At 40.2% G+C, this 21000-nt stretch overlaps 1 protein-coding gene and 1 non-coding gene across 2 annotated transcripts; both read right to left on the bottom strand.

The window, feature by feature from the left end:
• Window positions 1-2077: 2077 nt before the first annotated feature.
• Window positions 2078-18231, bottom strand: scn2b (sodium channel, voltage-gated, type II, beta). The gene is made up of 4 exons (XM_071916382.2): window positions 18147-18231; window positions 8363-8523; window positions 7489-7705; window positions 2078-2274 (listed from the first exon to the last, which is right to left on the bottom strand). Exons 1-4 carry the CDS (start codon window positions 18226-18228, stop codon window positions 2078-2080), a joined length of 657 nt encoding a protein of 218 aa, XP_071772483.1. The 5' UTR covers window positions 18229-18231.
• trnat-agu (transfer RNA threonine (anticodon AGU)) lies at window positions 14899-14971 on the bottom strand. The gene has a single exon. It is a non-coding gene; the product is annotated as a tRNA-Thr (tRNA).
• Window positions 18232-21000: the final 2769 nt, after the last annotated feature.

Below are 21000 nucleotides of genomic sequence, written 5' to 3'. Positions count from 1 at the left end.
TATAAAGAGCATTGTAAACATCAGAAAACAAAATATTGTAAAGAACATTTAAACACCCAAGAATGAAACAACATTACATACATGTAACCACCACACGATTGTATGGGCACAACCACAGCCACTGATAAAGAGTTTGATGTTGTAGGAACAGTGCAGTGCTGCTGCCTCTTCTATAGAATAAAAATTGCTGGATACAAATAACTTGTTATAGTTTAACAAATATAACAATGTCCTCCATGTACATGATATATCCACGATGTGATGCCGAACATTCTAAAAATAATGTGGCACTGAATTACACATTACCAATCAACTGTCTGGAACAGGCTTGAGCAGCCAACATGGCTGCCACTGAAAACTGCAAAGGTCAAACTCTCTTCATCAGTGGCTCTGGACACAACCAGCTCATCATGTCTCTGACCCACTCCAGCCATGTCTGCCCGACACTCCATTCTCTAAGGTGTTTATTCAGACCTTGTAATGGTGTTTCAGACTCTGCTTGGCACATACCGAGGCATGACGGTTCATATCAGAGCTTCTCTTACCAAAAAGTCTTATGGTAAATTACCTACAGCCTCTGTGGTACTAGTGCCATATGTTAATGTAGTTGTACCACAGAAGCATGTGATGTCTTGAAGGAGAATGGGTAGTCCCAGTTAAGTATTTGTATTCTTTATTCAGACAGTGGATGACAGAGTAGAAAGCTCTGGCAGGGTTTTGTTCTCGGTCAGCTGGGGCACACATATGGTTCCAGAGGTAGGGCGCTTAACCACTTGACTATCTCTGGGCACCACCATAGGAATTTTGGCATTCCTGTGGTACTTGGGTACCCTTTCTGTAGCATTTGTGTGGTATATTATATTGTGCTTGCATGGTACTCATTTTTATGTAATAATGTCTGGCGGCATAACCATAAGGTGTGCGGTAATGTCTGTGGTGCATTACCATAGGACTTAATCACATAATTTGATTGTCCTGTGATACCTAAGTCAAGTACCAACCTCGTCATAATATAGTTAGTTAATTTCAAAGGCTTGTCATCACTGTAACAACAGGTAAATATGCTGTAGTTAAAGGCTTGCCATCATTGTAACTCCAGTTAAATCTAGTATGTAGTAAGCAAACATAGTTTAGAGTAGCAGTGTCCTGGCAATCTGTCTTGACTCAGTCTGGTACAACAGTGTTTTGGTCTTTGACTTTTTGGAGGATTGTTCTACAGTGTCCAGGTGAAGTTTGGCTCTATAACAGATATGGGCTGGAGAGAAGAAGAGACATGCACTATTCCACAAATACACAAAATAATCAAAACACTTGCAGAGGATAGGTCACAGTTAGGAAGAAAGATAGTCGTCACAGAGCACAAAGGAGAGATGAACTAATTACAAAGCTGATGGAGAGGAACAACACTCCACTACTGGTGGACATGGGTCACATGACCAGGTATTTACCAGAGGGGTGATGAGAGCTCCACAGGCCACTGGCTCAATGTGATGACTGGTTATAGCTGTCTATCAATAGAAGAGAACAGATTAGGTTTCTATCAATAGAGGGAGAAGGTCTGAGGTTAGTGATCCAACGGTAGGAGAGAAGGAATCATGGTTAGTAGGGGGCTTAAACCATACAGTTACATCTGGGCTGTGTGGTTCTTCTTTTATACCACATAATTATTGGAAAAGATCTTCTGTTTATAACAGGGTTTATAACAGGGTCCTAGGTAGGTAGACCGTATACTGTATACCTGTGTCATTTAACCTAAAGGTCAGGGTCCACAATGGGTTGTGAACCTATTTCTGGTGTTTTCCCCATGAAAACAGAAGCAGCAGTATGTTTTCATGACACTGCATCCCAGGATCTAGGTGTAGGTGGTCATTCTTCAAATGTGTGAAAAGCTAATTTAGAGATAAGAACTATCAACTAGTCCTTATTGCACAAATCTATAGATATGAAAAGAAGCCCTAGGACTCAAGGTTTGGGCCTTAGAGTTTAGGGTGTAAGGTCTGGAGTTTAGGATTTCAGGTATAAACTTTAGGATTTAGGAGTTTAGGGTGGAGAATTAAGGGTCGAAGGTTGAAAGTTCTTACTTGGTTCCCTCCTCTGCGACACCTTCGGCCTCCAGTTTTCCCTCCTCCTCCATCTTCTCCTCTGACATCAGTTCCTGTTTCCTGTGTCGACGGAGACATTTCACCACGACCATGGAAAGGATCAGCAGAGCCAATGCTCCGCCCACTGATGCCCCAATCGCAACTGCGATGGTTGAGTCCCGAGGAGGGGGAACTAGAGAGGGGACAGGAGAGGAGAAGAGAGGGTTAAGTATTTTGTGGACAAAGGAGGGAGACAAGTGCAATGCTGGCTAAAAGCTCCACTGGGCTGATTAAACAGAGTGGAAAGAAAGTGCTGCTGAGTTAGCCTGTGTTTATGTGTGTGTGTGTGTTTGTGTGTGTGTGTGTGTGTGTGAGAGAGAGAGAGAGAGAGAGAGCAAGAGAGATGCTGAGGGACTGAGTTCAACCTCTTCTTGGTCATTAATAAGTAAACAGCTGACTCATCACCAGTAGGTCCTCAGGCTCCAGGAAACACACACACACACACACACACACACACACACACACACACACACACACACACACACACACACCAATATAAGATTATTTTATTGCTTTTATGCTTCAGCGAATACTAGGGTTTCTAGTGGTTAAAGAGACCATCATGTAACCAAAAGGTCAGAGGTTCACTGCCCACAACAGCAATATTTCCTATCAATACATCCTTGAGTAAGCCACTGAGCCCCTGTCCTCCGAATAAGAGCATCATCTAAATGCTTAAAATGTAAACATATTATGCAACTGAAATATGTATATTATGCATAATATGTATATGCACAGTAGCGATTGACAGGAAAGAATGAGACCAAGCAATGACATAAGACAAAGGTTGCCATTGTCGCTTTAAGGGCTAGGCAAAGAGAGAGGTGAGAGATATAAAGGTCTTAATGTGTCCTATCACAAACAACTGCAGTATATTCTGAATATGCTCCATGCTGGGAACTCATCAGTAAGCAGGTTACTCACAAAGACACGAACGATTGCAACACCAAATCCTGTGTATTCGTAAACACTTCAGACTACAACAGTTTAGGGCAGCGATACGTAAGCAAACTCCTCCTCAGTACTGACTCATAAAAGCTACAAACAGCTCACCAGGCTCTGCCGCTCGTTAAGGAAAGCTTCTGCGAAGTTATGTAAGGTAAGCTTATCATTAGAAGTGTAATGCTCGTTTACTACCTGTATCTGTATCTATTCAATTCCAAAAATTATCAGACAGAAAACAGAAGCTTCTGCAGAGGATGTTGTCTAAAAATAGTGGAAATCCAATTTTTCTACATCTAATCTAGTGTATATTGACAAGTTAATTAATGTCCACATAAGTGTGTAATTAATAATTAATTCATACATATAATTTGTGTAAATCCTAATATTCCATTAATCATGATTCATGGAACATATTTCTTTAAGACTTCTCTCTTAGGAAAATGTATTTCCAGTCTGTAGTTGTCTTGAGTGATGAAGAGTATTGAGATATTTTAGCTGTGAAGTGTGCGGTGCTGGATATACAGTAGAGGTTAGACAGACTTTATCCTCTGTGTCTCACTTTGTATATCATTAGATTAACATCTCCAATTAAATATAGATAGATTTTCTGCTATTGTTGGTTTGAAAATGTAGTCAAAATAGTTTTGACAGGCCTGTCAAGCCCCGAGAGAATGGGTCGGCATCACCCCACTTTCATTGTCTCACAAGCTAAAAATTCTGTCTCGTATTTTGCGACTCCATCCTTCCCCTGTTTTTGTCATGCGCTGGCTGTTCTCTGCCATTTTACAACAGTGTCGGCTCTTGAGAAATATAAATTCACTGCGGTGTTCACAAATCCAACTGGGAAAAGTCTCCTCTGTCTGCCTTTTTCATCAGTGCAACCGAGTGCAGTGAATCTGTGTTTGTGTGTGTGCGTGTGTCTGTGTGTGTATTTGTGTGTGTGTGTGTGTGTGTGTGTGTGTGCATGTGCGCATGTGTACATAGGCCTATCAGCTGTGCCCTCACATTCAGCAGCAAGGGGAAAGAGGGAAAGTCGGCCAACACAGGGAACGCCAAGTTTCCCTGCATTCCTGATCTTCATTAAGATAAAGATATTTGGCATGCCCATCTGTTAGCCTACGACTTTACAGAGAAAGAAACGACAACAGAAAGTAAAGCTGTTTTCAGTGCAATGTACTGTATGTTAATTTGAGAGTTGGGTATTCAATTACATCCCTAATAATCATTTCCCCATCCCACAAGAAAGTCTGTTTTCTGTCTCAGTCTGTGTAAACCTTTGTTTGTGTGGATATGTACTGTATGCCTATCTTTCTGCCTGCTTGTGTGCATTAGAAAATATTTATATTTAGGCTTATAGTTCGAGTCACAGTTATTTTATTTAGCTTTTATTCAACCATGTTAATCCCACTGAGATTAATCCCTTGTACCCTGACTTTACCTAACTTTACCCTTAAATTAAAGTATCTTAAAAGTTAGAATAATTTAATAATAATTTTCTAACTGTACAACAATGTCACATCCATTGTGTATGGAACCAGTGATCACTTTTTAACTTACTGTACAAGGAAAGTTAGGAGGACCCCAGAATATGGATTGGTCTAATATTATGGAAAGCTGTGATGTAGATATAGCATGGAATCACTTCCAGAGCAATTTTCTTCAGGTTTTAGATTAAATTGCTCCATTAAAGGAGGTAAGGATTAAACATAGAACTCAACCTCGGATAAATAAAGAAATTCTGGACACTATTTATTTGAGAAATACAGTAATAAAAGATTATAGGAGAAACAATGTGCCAGATTTTTATATTAAAGACAAAAACCTTAGAAATAAAGTGCAAAGAATGGTAGACAAGGCCAAGAAGCTATACTTTAGGACAAAGATAGAAGAACATAAAGACGATTCAAAAAAGTTGTGGGCAACCCTTAAATCATTAGGGACCAAGGAAAAGCCTAAATATAAACAAAGTAATATAGGTCTGAATATTAATGGGTCTTTAAGCTTTGATAAAGCTATGGTTGCAGATAGCTTTAACAAGTTTTTCACAACCATAGCAAGTGACTTAGTGCAGAAACTTCCAGTTAATACAGGAGACTATGGGGAACCTCAGGTGAAAAAGTATTACGAGTCTAAAGGGATCGGGGAAGAGCAGTTTTCTTTTACCCAGATAACAATCACAACAATCACTAAAATGCTCAGGGGCTTGGATACTAACAAAGCCACCGGCTTGGATGCCATCCCAGCTAAGTTCCTGAGAGATGCTGCAGAGGTTATTGCTCCCTATGTCACATGCATTATAAATCTTTCAATTTCCCAATCAAAAGTCCCCCAGGAATTTAAAAAGGCCAGAGTTACCGCTTTATTTAAAAAAGGCAGTAAGGTTGAACAAAGTAACTACAGAACACTTTGTCTATATTAAGTGGTTTAAGTAAAATCCTGGAAAGATTTTTAAATATGTTAACCAGTTTAATATTTTATATGATTTTCAGTCAGGTTTTAGACAGTCTTACTCAACTGAGACTTGCATGATTTATTTAACCAACTTCATTAAAAAGGAAATTGACAGTGGCAAGTATTGTGGAATGGCAATGCTCGACCTGCAAAAAGCATTTGAAACAGTGAATCATCAGATATTGCTGTATAAACTAAAGGCAATAGGTTTTAATAGGGAGGCCTTGAAATGGATACAGTCATATCTTTCTGGTAGAGTCCAAATGGTAGATGTAGGAGGTATGCTCTCAGAGCCCAAAAACCTTACCTGTGGTGTCCCTCAAGGAAGCATAATTGGTCCTTTATTGTTTTTATTGTATATAAATGACATGGAGGCAGCTTGTTCATGTCCTTTATTTTTGTATGCGGATGATTCTGCTTTGTTGGTAACTGGAGAGTGCTTAGAAACAGTTGGTAAAGAGCTCCAAAAAGTAAGCAGTTGGTTATGTGACAATAAATTATCCTTGCACTTAGGCAAATCTGAATGTATTGTTTTTGGAACAAGGCATAATTTAAGGGACCTAACCAGTTTTTCTGTTGAATGTAATGGAACAAAGATACAGGAAAAGTGTTCTGTTACTTATCTTGGATGCGAACTGGAACAGTGTATGACTAGTGAGTCTATGGCCCTCTCTGTCATTGGGAAGGTCCATTCAAAGACAAAGTATCTGGCAAGAATATCCAAGTTCCTTCATAAGGAAACCATGAGGACATTAGCTACATCATTAGTTCAATGCCACTATGATTACACCTGCGTAACCTGGTACAGTGGTATAACTAAAAGAACAAAAGATAAGCTTCAAAAAGCTCCGAACAAACTAACGAGGGTCGTCCTTAATCTCAGTCCAAGAACGCACATTAGCCCAAACCATTTTAAAGAGTTGAATTGGCTCCCTGTTGAAGGTAGAATTCAACAGTTGAAACTTATTATGGTCTATAAGATTTTACAAGGTCTATGTCCAAATTATTTTACCGGGTATTTTCAGTATGTATGACTCTCATGGCCTGAATACGAGGGCTAGTGTAACGAAATTAAATCTGCCCATTCTCTGAATAGTTTTAAAAAACAACTGAAAAAATGGATGCTGAGTAAGTTAGTATAGTGAAACATCTTTTCTAGGAGTTTGGACTGGTTTCTGAACTTGTGTGGTTTTTTATTATTTTCATGATTGTATAATATTGATGTTTTTATTAGGTGTGTTAGTGTAAAAATGGGATATTAGTAGCATATACATGTCACTCCCTTTTCCTGCCTGCCTCCTAGCCTAGACCTCAGGACCGCAATGGAAATAAGTCATGTGACTTTATTGCGATATCCTGATGAATTTTAGTACTGTATGTACATTTGTATATTGTATTTTAATTTATCGAATAAAGTCAATCAATCAATCAATCAATCCATATTCTTTATCTGATCGTTCCAACTCTTTCTTGAAGCTCTAGCTGCTTATATTGATTGAAATATTCAAATACAAGACGCCATGTTTTTATAGCTGCACCATTACATCAAATGGGAAAAATCGAGATGTTTGTGCATCATTTTCCTTCATTCATTTTTTCATCGTTTCCCTGTAATTCAGCATGACATATTTGGTGTCTTTGGAAAACTTGTTATCTTGACTAGAATATACATTAAGTTCTGTGGGTTTGAACAAAGCTTGGCCGTGCAACCTGCGTTTGTAATGATGGACCCAGTGGCGGGGGCGGCAGGGAGGAAGAGGTTAAGAATCTCTTTACAGGGAAAACCTGGTCATACAAGCAGCATCATGCCAAACACAGAAGTTGCAGACCAGCAATAGACAACAATGTATAAAATTAGAATCAGAGGGGTTAAAGTTAGGCATGTATTGGTAAGGGTCTGGGTTTAGAGAATGAATGTAAATCAGTAGAAGGAAGTTTTCGGGTATCTTACGTTCGGTGACGACGTTGAGCTGTATGATGCCGTGTCCCTGGATGCGGTCTGGGGGGTTTCTCACATAGCAGTTGTAAACCCCCTCATCCTCCAGCTGAACATCTGATAGGGTGATAGACAGGTCGTTCTTATCCAGGTTCCCAGCAAACACAACCCTCTCCCCAAAACGGTCTGAACGCAGAGGCACCATTCCCTTCTTACTGTAGTATGTCATGAACTGGCGAGAGAGAGAGAGGAAAAGGGAGAAAGAGAGAGATAGAGTTAATGTTTGGGTTTGAGGTTTAGGACACAGGTAGACTATACATGGTTGCAGGTTGGGGTTGATATCCATCCAAAGATGCTGGGCTTCTTGTCTTATCTTTTCTTGAATGGACACTTGTATAAGCACTATGTTGGGTTAGTGTGTGGGTTAATGTGGGTAACCCTTCTTTTTACAGTCACTGAGACAAGGTATCTACTAGATAAATACTTGGTAAGAATAGTAAGTTACCTAATTACAACTGTAACTAGGTAAATACTTAGAAACAGCTGAATTACTTTAAAAAGGGAATTATGGTATTACTCATCAGTTAAAATAAGTACATTGTAGTTGTTACAGATTTAAGATGATAACGGCCCAAATTTAATAGCATAATTTCAAAGGAACTAGGCTACAGTTTCTCTATTACGCATAAATTCCAGGAACTATCTTGTAGGTATGGAAGGTTTATATTAGCAGTAACAATTCTGTACTTTCTAGGAAAGTACAGGAGGCAGTTACTTAAATGAGCTTTTCTTACATATTAATTGTTCATGGGTGTACCAAGCCACTTGGAAAGGGTTAATTAAACTTACCTGGACCGTAAAAGAGCGTGTTGTTTGTTAAGGTTCTTACCATTTCTTCTGTATCATTGAGCGTTTCCTGGTAGGTCCAGTTCATGACAAACTTGCCGGCATCCATCTTATAACAGGAGGTGAACGTGCAGGAGATTTTGACCGTGGTTCCATTCAGTGCATTGATCTTGCTGGCCACTAGCACATCCATGCTTGAACAACCTGTAAATAACAACACCAATAATGCTATAGCTACCAACAACAAAAAAACATATCAAAAGTCCCATATGTGAGTCCCAATTTGTTTTCTTTTTTTTTTTTTTTTGCTTTGTTTTGTTTTTATTTATTTCGTTTTTTATATTTACAATTTTACTATGGACAAATGTGGACAGAATCACTAAGGATAATTGGTCAGTGTTGACTTTTTGTAAAATGCATGAAACCTGACATATCAGAGCTGTCAGGCTGACAGTCAGCTGATGTGAATTACTGCCCCTCCTCAACTCACAGACGCAATTCATGTATGGACAACTTGGCAATGATGTAGTAATGATGAAGTAATATATGGTTCTCAATCCTGGTCAGGACCCACCCTGCTGATTTTCATTCTTTTCATCTAGCAGAGACTAATTTCCCCTGGAACACCAGGTAATGCAGTTAACTAACTGGTAGGATAGAAAACCAGCAGTCCTCTGGGTCTTGATGACCAGGATTGAAAACCATTGTAGAAGATACTCCTTAACATCTGCATTTATGATGTTACACTGTAGCATGAAAACGACCACTTTTTGATTATAGGAAGTAAGGAAATTAATTCCATCATTTAGCTTGAATAGGCTAAGATGTAATAATTCATGAGTTTTGAAATATACATGATAGAGACATGGGGTTTTGATCAGGCCAGAACGTCTACACCACCGGTTGGATTTTGATGAAACATAGAGGAATGATGAATCTTGTTATTAATTGGCCAAAGGAGTGCCTGCATCATTCATGGGGGACGACACATTTACTTGTTTTCACTTATTTGAAGGAAAACAAGAAAAAAAATACTAGTCAATACTTGCTAGCTAAAATTCTAATTCTTCAGTCAATATTTCTAAAACATCGATGGTTCTAGCCTCAGAAACTCATTCAGACCTTCATTTCATGCCAGCAATCGTTTTGGAAGAGTAGATAACTTTTTTTTTAATTTTGGATGCCTCACTTTTAAATGTACTTTTCCCTTATAGTATCAAAATGCAAGAACACGTTTGATGTATTGTCCTTGTATTTAAGTGTATTGTAAGTATTTACAATCACTTCAGTTGATTAAGTTAAATTAAGATCAGTGGGATAGTGGTCGAGTCAAGCTCATTTTCATCCTCTTTGTTTTGACTGGCACAAACTTTGAGTCTGAATCTTCTTTAGGAACTAATCACCAGTTTTGCCTACAAAATCTTTTCCTCAACTACAGGATACAAATAAGTGCATTTTAATATTGTAGATGATAGAATTATTGTAAATGATAGAATCATTTAGTTTCCTCAAGTTTCCTCCTCCCATCTCACATTATGTCTCAGCATGGGCTTGCACTCCCCAGACTGAATCTGTGCTTCTGTCTACGCGTGTGTGTGTGTGTGTGTGTGTGTGTATGTGTGTGTGACGGGACTCTGCACCATTCTCTCCTCTGCAGTTGGGTGTTTCTGGCTCCCTTCCCACTGCTGCTGCACCACTCTACAGGCCTGCCTCTCTGCACCACAAATACACAGACACACACACACACACACACACACACACACGTGCACATACACATGCACTTTTTTCAACTCCGCCCACCACCCGTATGTATAATTTATACACACGCAATTTTCCATGCAACCGTCACAACCCCACAGTCAGGTGTCTTCTGCTGCAGTACAGCACCTGCTCTCTCTCCTCCTCTCTCTCTCTCTCTCTCTCTCTCCCTCTCTCTCTCAAACACACACGCACACACATGTGTGCAGTGTCAGCAGTGAGCTAAGCATGCTAGCTGTGCTATGTCAATGTCATCCCCACATACTGACCTAGCTGTTTCACAGAGACACAACCACATCCAAACATACATCACTGACACACACACACACACACACACGTACACACATGTAGTGCCTTTACCACTGCAACACATACACAGATATACAGTTTGAGATACAGAGCTCCTGCTCCCGCTGACTCAGCAATCCAATCGACTGAGAGAGAGAGACTTGCTAAGAGCTGAAATACTGCAGTGAAGCAGCCTCACGCTACTCCTCCCTCTCTCTGCCCCTCCCTCTTTCCTCGCCCATCTTTTCCTACCTCTCTTGCCTCCTCTCACGCCTCTTCCCTAGCCCCTTCTTCCTTCCTTCCTACCCCTCTCTTCCCCTCACCCTCCCAGCTTCTCCTCTTTTTATTTCCCTGTATCCTTCCCTCATACTCCATCCATTTCTCTCTCACACACACACACTCCCTCTCCCTTCTTTTTTCCTCCATTGTTCCCTCCTCTCTCAAGGTCACAGCAGAAAAAAAGGTAAAAGGAAGGTAGTGCAGCTCTCTGATCTGTTACATAATCTTTCTCTTTCTTTTGCCCTCTCTCTCTCTCTTTCCAACTCTATGTGACCCCTCTTTCATTCTGTTTTATGTATGCATGTAAGGCTATTTACAGTAAGGACTTACACTGGTCAAAATATTGTTGAGACTCATAATAGACTGACTGGTTACCTTATTGATGGGTAGATGGAGGAGGAAACCCCCTTTTAGAGGAGATGGACTAAAGAAATGAGACATGAATTGTGTACACGTGCCACTATATTGGTTAGAGTTATTGTGCCAATATTCAAGACAAAAGTTAGAATTGCCTTTGCAAAAAGCATAGTAGTATGTGATGGGTGTACTAGTTTGAGTGTGTCAAGAATTGCACTGCTCCTGTTTTTTTTTCACCCTCAACAGTTTCTTGTTTGTATGAATGATGCACCATCCACAGGACAATCAGCAACCACTTTTGCCTTCAGTCCTGAAGGCAAAAGTGGTTCATCGATGAAAATTGGCTGGCATGAACTGCACAGAGCAACAGATGGGACAACAGTTAGTCAACAGACAGTCCAATACAACTTTTTGGGCATAATGACCCTCAAGAGAATGTACAACTCATCATACTTTCACATGAATGGTGCATGGCAGCCAGTTCCAATTCTTAAAACAACAACAAAAAGTTGCAGTGGACTAAAGGATGAAAAGGACAACGGAGAGTTGGAGAAGCACGGCCTTGTCTGATGAATCCTGTCACTGCTGTTTCACATTGTTGAGAGAGCAAGAGTATGGAACAAAAATCATGCCTTGTGTCATCATTACTGGTTGTTGGTGGTGTGACGTGTAGCGTCTGTTTCCATGATAAACATGATACACACTGGGCACCACAATATAAGTGGAGCAACTTTTGACTGCCGCAGTATATTTGAGCATCATTGCCAATCAGGTGTATTTCTTCATGGCAGCAGAGTTGTGCAATTTTTTTAAGCAGGACACTGGCTCATGCTACACAGCTAGGATTATCCAGGAAAAGTTCCACAAACACGACAGTGGATTCAACGTAATACAGCGGCCTGGCTAGCGTCCCCGCTCACCAGATCTCAATCCAATTAAGCATCTGTGGGATGACATGGACCGAGCTACTCGGAGTAGAGGGTGTGGTCTATCAGCAAAACCACTGTTGAGTGCTAAGGAGTTCACACCCATTCCTCAGGAGCTCTGTTAGTTATCTGAACATTCATTGCCAATATAAATAAGGCTAAATAATGAATATGACTAAATACCAGAGGAATGTTGTCAGCTATCTTGTAAAAGTCCACCTTGCACTAGGTAAGGTTCTTTATGTAAAAATACACCTGTCTTAAATCACAGTGGAGCTGCAATAGAGAAGAGCGTCTCATCCCCTCTAATTGAGATCCTGTAGATTCGTCCTATTTGCCCAAATGGAATTCTGGTGCTGGGTATAGAATCTTCTCCGCTGACCGGACGTGATGAATCAAAACTTCAAAGCAAAATAGAAACTGTCTCCTAAACAGCAGTGAGCAAGCGCTCCGTCCAGAGAAAGCTGGACTCACCAGCATTAAATCTTTTGCCTCTCTCATCGCTTTGGTATCCTTTAGTATAAAGCATCATAAACCGACCCAGGTGCTGTGTGCAGTTTACTGATGTCATGTTACATGATTTCTGGGTAGTGAAGTCTTCATTTTTCAGTTATTTCTCACTGCCAATTGGAGCCGCCAATGTGCAAAGTTGCTTAGTGCAGCTTTAATCATGGCTGTCTCTGGCTATCTGTGGCTGGCTGAATATTTACTTTGAGGGGGACAAATTCACAGATCAATTTTCAATTTTGTTTGAAATCATACGTTCCCTGAATAATACATACTAAAATTCTTATTGTCAAAACGTTGTCAATTTTCTGTGCTTTTATTTTGAAGGCAAGATTGCGCTGAACCTGAAGTCAGTTTGATGCCAAAACGATAACATAAAAATGAACAACAAATATTGATTGAAATAGCTTCTATAGCAGCATTGTTTCAATAACATGAAGTGAAAATGTTCCATGTTTTTTTTTAATTTTTTTTTTTATTTCTGTCCAGCCAGAGGCTACTCTGTCCAGCCAGGGGTGCAGTCTGTGAGTCTAGTGGATGTTTGCACAAATGGCCCTCATGAGGCTCCGTACATTGTATATATGTATGCAAGTCAGTCTGGTATTTGTTCTGTGTTGTTGGGGTTCAGTTCTGTACTGCTTGGCTGGGCTCTGGCGCCCCCTGCTTTGGAGAAACACACACTGCACACTGCACACTGCAGCACTTGGCTGCCAAACGCAGGGCAGCCAGCAGTCAACACAGCTCTCCACTAGGAGATGCCATGTGATGAGGACTCCTGTGGGAGTTGCAGGATTCCTGTGGGATGGAAAAAGCTTTTCTGTGATTACGTCAGGAATGGAATGGGACAGCGATCACTCTCAGAAGCCCACTTGCAAATACCGTCACCTTTTTCATAAACGCTGCATTGAATCAGCCAGCAGTCTGAGATATTATGACATTGTTACTACACTCTCTGTGCAATGAATTCAGTAACTTTGTGTGAAATCTGTTGATATATGGGATATGTGAATGAAAAAAAAATCAGTGGCATGAGAGTGGACAGGGACACGGTATTCAGCAAGTTTAGCATATTTCACTGTAGTCTTGTTGGTAGCATAGCTCCACAAACATACACTCGTTTTCATTTGTTTTTGTGATCACTGCTAAACATCTGAGGACATGAAAGTACTGACTGCATTGGGTAGGAGTGAAAGGCATTTTCCTTCCCTTGTCCTCCTCTACCCTCCACTCCTCCACAGCCATGCATTATTGACAGCCATCTCTACTTATAGAAGAGTCTCAGAGTCTGGCCGCTTGTTTGGCTTAAGAAACATTTCCAGTCTCCAACAAACAGGATCTCCAGGATTTGACTGGAACCTAAAGCACACACCTAAATGACTACACACATGCAAGCAAGTACGCAAATGGAAATGTACACAAATACTTAAAGTTGTTCAGTGACAATTCAGTGCAGGAATACTGCACTGAATTGATGATGAATTGCTATTAACGCCATTCTTTACAGCAGCACACTGTTGTTGATGGACAGCATCAGTATGTCAGTACTCAAAGTAACCACTTGAGTTTATTCTTTAGTAATGTCAATGTCTTTATTTTACCCAGTTCAAAAAATATGGTTAAAAAAAATATGGTTGTGAGTTTTGAAAGCCAGAAACCTCAGCACCTGGCGAGGTAGACTAATCATTGACTCATTGGTAGCCTATAGCCTATTGATCAATAACCCTATCAAAGTTTGTGCTATGGGACAGTAATAATTTTACTAATTGCACCTTCAATATTAGTGTCATCAAGTCTAGGAAAATGTATTATCATGAAAGAATCTAAATATACATTAAATAGAATATTCTTAAAATGACACATCAGTTTGATTGGTGCTACTGTTCATTATTACTGTTCTTCAGTAGTGATATAGCAAATATGATGCCAAATCTCCATTGTTTTATGTATTGTTGGTTTATGAATATGCTTAGCCACCTTACTTTATTCTTGAGTATGAAATATGTATGCACTCATTCAGTGTGGATAACAATATTTTTTGACAACAGGACAAAAAAGCATTATGGCAGAAAATAAAAATGGTCACAGAACAGAACATGAGTCAGCAAAGGCTGGAGTGAATAAATTAACATTAAAATAATTTCTTCACATTATTAAGAGTATAGCCTATAGTTTACTAAGAGAGAATAAGAGTAGGCTAAACTACAGTAGGCCTATAGGCTGTAAGTACCGTTTACTCTATGAAGTGAACACAACCATTACTTCATAACAAGTTTTAGGAGAAGTAAAACACCTTAAGGTCAATTATGAGTCCCAGGTCCACTAAATTTTAGAAGAGTTTAAAGATATTTTTTGCTGATTCGTTACAGTAACAAGTTGATTTGAGACCGGGGCGTCGTAATCATTAAAGTCCTGCTTTACTTTGCTGTTCGACTTTCGGGGAACAATTCTGTCAGATAAAAACAAAAGGCACTGCTGGGATTTGAACCCAGGATCTCCTGTTTACTAGACAGGCGCTTTACCAACTAAGCCACAGCGCCGGTGACCTACTGCATTAATTTAACAGTCCTGACCAAACTCTGATGCAGAAGAAATCCCTCACTTCCTCGTTTCCGCCATTATTTAAAAATACGTTTTCAATTTTATTTCAAAGAGGATGGATTATATTATTGTTGCATAATTGTTTTACTTATTAAATGGCCTGATTTATCGTTTCTGTGCCTACTTATGACAAGCAAGGGTGGTACTTTGTTTCGTCTTTTCAAAAGTGCATGCCGGTCCTGTATGCGTTCTCTTGTTGGCGTGCTGCTTCCCTCTAGCGGCTCTCTATGGTAACTGCAGCTGTGGAGCTGCTGTGATACTGACTGAAATACTATACAGATAACGCAACAACACTAAAAGTCCCTAAAGGAATATCATAGGAATATTATAGTGATAACAAAGGAGATAAAAAATGCCATAAAGTAACATAAGGTCACTGTAAAGTCACTAGTGATTACCATGTAGGCACACATTTCACAGCATGTCTCCATAGGAATATTAGGGATTTTTTTTTTATTAGGGAACCTATTGAACAGGTCCTGACTGCCTAAATGCACCACACAACAAATGTAAAAACTGAATATGACTGACTGCTTTCTAAAATGACTGATTGACTACAAAGAATGAAACACACAGCAATGGATTACAAAATGTATATTTTCTGTAGGTTAAGATAGAAAAGAGTATAATTGTGATGTTTTGAGTGTGTGTTTATAGGCTTTAGGCCAGTGTGACCGAGCCTGACTTCTTAAACAATGGGTCAAGATTCTAAGTCGTCTCACCTCTATTGGATTTGATATGTTTTAATGAGCCTGGGCCTTAGTATGGGACACCACATTTCTCATTAGAGTCCTCATATTCACAAGATGAGCATGCATGCACAGATATAAAACACCTTCTGTATCTAATTTGTGGATAAATGCAAATGACATGTCTCAGTAAGTTCAGATAATTTACAGTTAACAGTTTAGTTAACTGGGTTCAGATGATATAGTGGAGTATCTTAAAGTGATGTAGGCCTATGTAAGGCATGTTACTGGATCTACTCTAATGTTAACATGATACATGTGTCTTCTACAAGAGTGAATACACAGTGACATCATCTAATATGGGTAATTAAGTACATATAATATACATATAACTAAGAATTAAGGGTGAATGTAGTTATCTATTTTGAAGTTTTCCTTTTGTAGACATTCTGTTGAGAAGACAAAAAACAGGATGAACTACTGTAGCCTCTCCATGCAACTGAGTTGCCCAGCAACAGTAAACTTTTGGGGATCTATTTTCAGTTGGCATATGTGAAAAAATCAAAAGGTGCTGGCAACATTTAAAAATACACCGATGTGGGTTATGAACTATATTCTAAACCACTGCACTGAAAGATTTGACGAGTCAAGAAGACAAAAAAGACAATTTCAAGCCAGAATTTCACTCTATCATGGCATGGTGGGCAAACCTAACCAAGATAATGAACTTCAGTCATCCTTTTGGCTGTGCCATCATGACATCAAACCAAGTATTTCCTCCCTCTCTCACTGAAAGCATTGTTTAGCTGCATGTGGGCCTGAACTGGAATGTTGTTGGCTGTGTAGTGCTGCTCAGATTGATCACTTCTGCCTGGCTTGAGTGCCGAGGCCCAGACCAGAGGAACAGGAGCTTTAGATCTCTATTCTGAGTCCATGATGTTCTACAAAGTAAGCGTACCTATGTTACTATAAGTCCTCTCTTTTCGAGTAATCATTGTGACAGAAGCTATGCTGTTTTCTCTACATGCAATGTACAAAGAATTAAGGACACTTCCTCTTCATGAAGTACACTGATGAGGTGAAAGGTAAAACCCATTATCCCTTATTGATTTCCCTCATTAAATCTATACCAATCACAAAGGAGGAGATGGAGATAAACAGAAGCAGACAAGTTAGAGAAGGACTTTTAAGCTTTGAGATAAGTGAGATGTGGATTGTGCAAAAGAGGCTGCAACTCAATATCAGGTAGATGTCCATAATATTTTGTACATTGTGTATTTTTACTTGCGCTTGTAGTACTTGTAGTAAATCATCAGTACATGCTGCATGTCAGAACAACATTTATTAGATAGAGACAGCAGACAGCAGGCAGGCAGGCAGGAGCTGAGTCTAAGGGGATGAAATGACATGGCATCACTCTTGTTAACACAAACCATGGCATACAGCCCCATTATTTTAGGGTGAAATTGAATGAAAACATTCAATTGCCTCACCACCATATTGGATCAGGTCGGCTTTTGTTTGTGCATCTGCTGGAGTGTATTGGAGTTATATTTAGGCCTATTTGATTAGCGGCATGTGTAATGATGCTGTGGGTTTGATCACATGTGGGTCAGGTTGCATGGGGGTGTGTTTTGATCTAGAAGCTTAGGCCTATCTTTTTTATCTGTGGATTAGCATCTACCAGCTGAGAGCCTGGGCTAGATTTCATCCTATTCTCATCTGCAGTCTGCCTCATGCAATCACACATTCATGTATTCATATAGGCCTATTATAGCCTACTAGAGGATCCCATATTCTTCTGTTATAGTTTGCAGGTTTATACATCTGCTACTAGTTTAGAAATATAAATAACACCTCTTTAGCACATTATCTTTATATCCCTGCCTATTTATATCCATCACTTGACAAGGCCTGGAGCAACAGTGAGTGACACAGATCTTACGGAGTACCACCATCATACTGTCTGAGGACTAAGCCAGTATTTATTTTTACATCAGGCATCATAATCTTGTTTTAAGGCTGTGATACACCGGGCCACTTATTTAGCTTTCAACAGCAGCTAAATGGAGGCGCGGGATAAATTAAGTCCTAACAGAACTAACACAACTGATCAGAAATCGGCTAAAAATAAAAGTGATCCAAGAGATCCACTGCAACGATCATCGCTTTTTCCCCCCTAGTATGGAGGCATCAGTTGATCAGAATTAGCCGATAATCAGCTGTACATCTCTCTCTCTCTCTCACACACACACACACACGCACACGCACACACACGCACACAACACAAAACAACACAACGCACTCATTTATGAAGGAATGCTGATGGAGCGGTGTGCAGTGCGACCGGTTATGATTCTTTTGAACTATTGATCCGTGTATCCATGTATCAGTGCATCGATCGGTTGGGCTGTTCGTGTCTTACCGGAGAGCGAGAGCAGCAGCAGCACCGCGCTCACCAGCTGAACGCCAGTCTTCCTATCCTGCGCGGCGGAAAACATTTTCATCTCCTTCTTATTAAAAAAAAAAAAACCCCGACGTTTTTATCTTAAGAAAAAAAAAAAAATACAGAGAGAAGCACAAGTCTGCTCTTAGTGCGTGCGTTAAAAAAATGCTATAAACAGTTATTTTTTCTTCAGAGGCAGGATATGGCTGGCAGTGTCTGTAGCCTTATGACGGTTGATCTCACGGTTGTCGGTTTGTTGGCGGCGGAGGCGAGAGGGAGAGAAACTGAACGCGTCCTTGTTCCCTCCATCATTTCCTTCATCCTTTCCTTCCTCCTTCACTCCAACTCCTGACAGTCTACCTACTACGTTATATCATTTCACCATAGAGCTTCTAGAATAGGATATAATAAAATAGAATAGAATATAGAACAGAATAGAACAGAGTAGATTAGTGTAGAAAGCTAATAAAATAGTACAGAACAGCATAAAATAGAATATAATACAGTAGAATGGAATACACAGCAGAACAGAATAGAACAGAGCAAAGCAGAGTAGAGCAGAATAGAATAGACAACTAATAGAACAGAGTACAGTAAAGCAGAACAGAACAGACAGCTGATAGAATAGAATAGACAGCTAATAGAATAGAACACACAGTTCAATAGAATAGAACACATAGTTCAATAGAATAGATCTACCGTATTTCCACAGAGAAAAAAAAGGTGATAAAAACATGAATAAAACACAGACAGAAGAGGAAAACAAGCAAAAGAACAAGCAAGCAAAATAAACTCCCAGATAATAAATGTATATAATAAAAAGATTTTGAAAATTGCTATCCCTTATAGAAACAGAGCAACAATAATACAATCAACATAAAAAGAGAAGCATCAGAAAAACAGTAAATCTGTATGGGGTCATACAGCTCTGAGCTGAGGATACCCTGCGAGAGCAACCAGGCTGCCGTGGAGACAAAACTAAAAATTAACCAGACCCATCCCACCCTCCTTCTTTTCATCCATTCTTCCATCCATCCTTCCTGGGTGGGAGGCAGGAGGAGAGGATACTGGGAGGGAAAAGAGGGAGGTTTGAGAAGAGAATAAAGCTAGTAATGTTGAAATCACTGACTGGTGGGTAATAGTGGCTGGCATCATCACCTCTCCATTCCTCTTGTCCCTCCTTATTTACTATTCATGGTTGATGGTGGTGGTGTGTGTGTGTGTGTGTGTGTGTGTGTGTGTGTGGTGGAGGGGGGGGGGGGGGGTTGCTAGGAGAGGAGAGAGGTGTTTGAGTGGTGGAAAGACAGACTGTAGGAGAGGAGAGTCGGTAATTCCTCCGAACAGAAACATGATCTCAGCTTTTAGAAAGATGGATGATGACAGAAAGGAAGAAAGGAGAGAGGAAGATGAGAGAAGCTTGGAGCGAGCGAGTGAGTGGGGGAGGGAGGGAGGGTGGAGGAGATTGTGCAAAGACAGGAAGAGGGGAGAAGTGCGAGGCAAGGGGGGCTGAGAAAGAGAGTGGTTTGAAGGCATTAAGCCATTAGGAGTAGAAAGGAGGGAGAGGCAGAGGGTGGGCTGTCTTTGGTTGCCATGGCTTCTGTCTGCGGTTGCCATAGCAACATTGCTGACTACAGTGAGAACGAAAGAGCTGCCACATCTACTGTCACAGCTGTAGAGGCCTTCCATGCAGCCATAGACATAGGCCTGCTCTACACTGACAGGCCTACCAGGTCAGAGCCTAAACATGCACATACATTCATATGCATATAATACAATACAATAAAATAAATACGGACTGCATTGTCATTTGCCTTATTCACTCTGTACACCTCAGTTCACCAAGATCTCTGATGATTCCTAACATGCGGGATGCATCAGTGAAGGAGGAGTATGGGAGTCTGGATGACAGCACCTTCCACTCAGTGTCAGTAAGACGAAGGAGCTGGCAGTGGACTTCCAAAGGAAAAAAAGTTCTTGGGGGTCAATACAAGCAACGAACTGCCGTCTATTAAACTCACATTTAAAGGATTTCTTGGCACCCTCCGACACCCTCTGGCACCCTTGTAGTGCCGTCTCCTTTGATGATCCTTTAAACACTCGAGCGCATGAATCATGGGATAGATCTTAATAGCTTAGTTGTCATCAAATGGCTTTAAATACCATTCCAGCAGCTCAGAGACCAATCAAGAGCGTTGCACAGCCAAATTTGTTTCTTTCATGTTTTTGTGACTAAACGGTTCATTCATGTCCTGTTTGATGTATTTGCCGTTCATTAGCATGCAGCATTTCTCATCTTACATCTCAAAGCCAATGAGAGTGTTATACATGTTATGGGGTTTCTGGTGCATATAAAAGAGCTTACACCTTCAAGTTAGATCTGGAAACTGTATATCATAATGTCTTATGATAAAAGAGCTTACACCTTCAAAGTTAGTGTAAGCTCTTTAATATGCATCCTCTGCATCTGCCGCTCATTTGCCAAGTGGAGATGTTAACAGGACAGGTACTGATGGAGTAACACCAAACTAGAATAATGTGATTGCTAGTCAACTGTTAACAGAACCTACTTAGTTGTTAGCATGTATGCTAGCTTAGGTACTGAAATAAGGAACCAGGACCCGAACTGAAACCGAAAAAATCCACACAATACCCAACCCTAGTGCATACTGTATAGGACTCTTATGGTAGTTGCAGACCAGACATGATTTCACAAGGTTACAGTTTGCCTCCATGCATTGTCTTTGAGAGGAAAATAACCAAGTGCACACGACATGATGGGATAGGTGGTGACGTGAATCAGGCCTGCGATGTGATGACAAAAGTTTAAAAAATG

The sequence above is a fragment of the Centroberyx gerrardi genome, chromosome 6 (assembly GCF_048128805.1).
Source record: "Centroberyx gerrardi isolate f3 chromosome 6, fCenGer3.hap1.cur.20231027, whole genome shotgun sequence".
Classification (NCBI taxonomy): domain Eukaryota; kingdom Metazoa; phylum Chordata; class Actinopteri; order Beryciformes; family Berycidae; genus Centroberyx; species Centroberyx gerrardi.
Note: the sequence above shows the minus strand (reverse complement) of the source record. Positions and strands in the feature narration are given on the sequence as shown.

Coding starts and splice junctions, on each gene's coding strand:
- scn2b (XM_071916382.2), bottom strand. CDS start 18,228: ATGAAAATGTTTTCCGCCGCGCAGGATAGGAAGACTGGCGTTCAGCTG. Junction 8,524..18,146: donor GCTGCTGCTCTCGCTCTCCG/GTAAGACACGAA, acceptor TGTTATTTACAG/GTTGTTCAAGCATGGATGTG. Junction 7,706..8,362: donor TCAATGATACAGAAGAAATG/GTAAGAACCTTA, acceptor CTCTCTCGCCAG/TTCATGACATACTACAGTAA.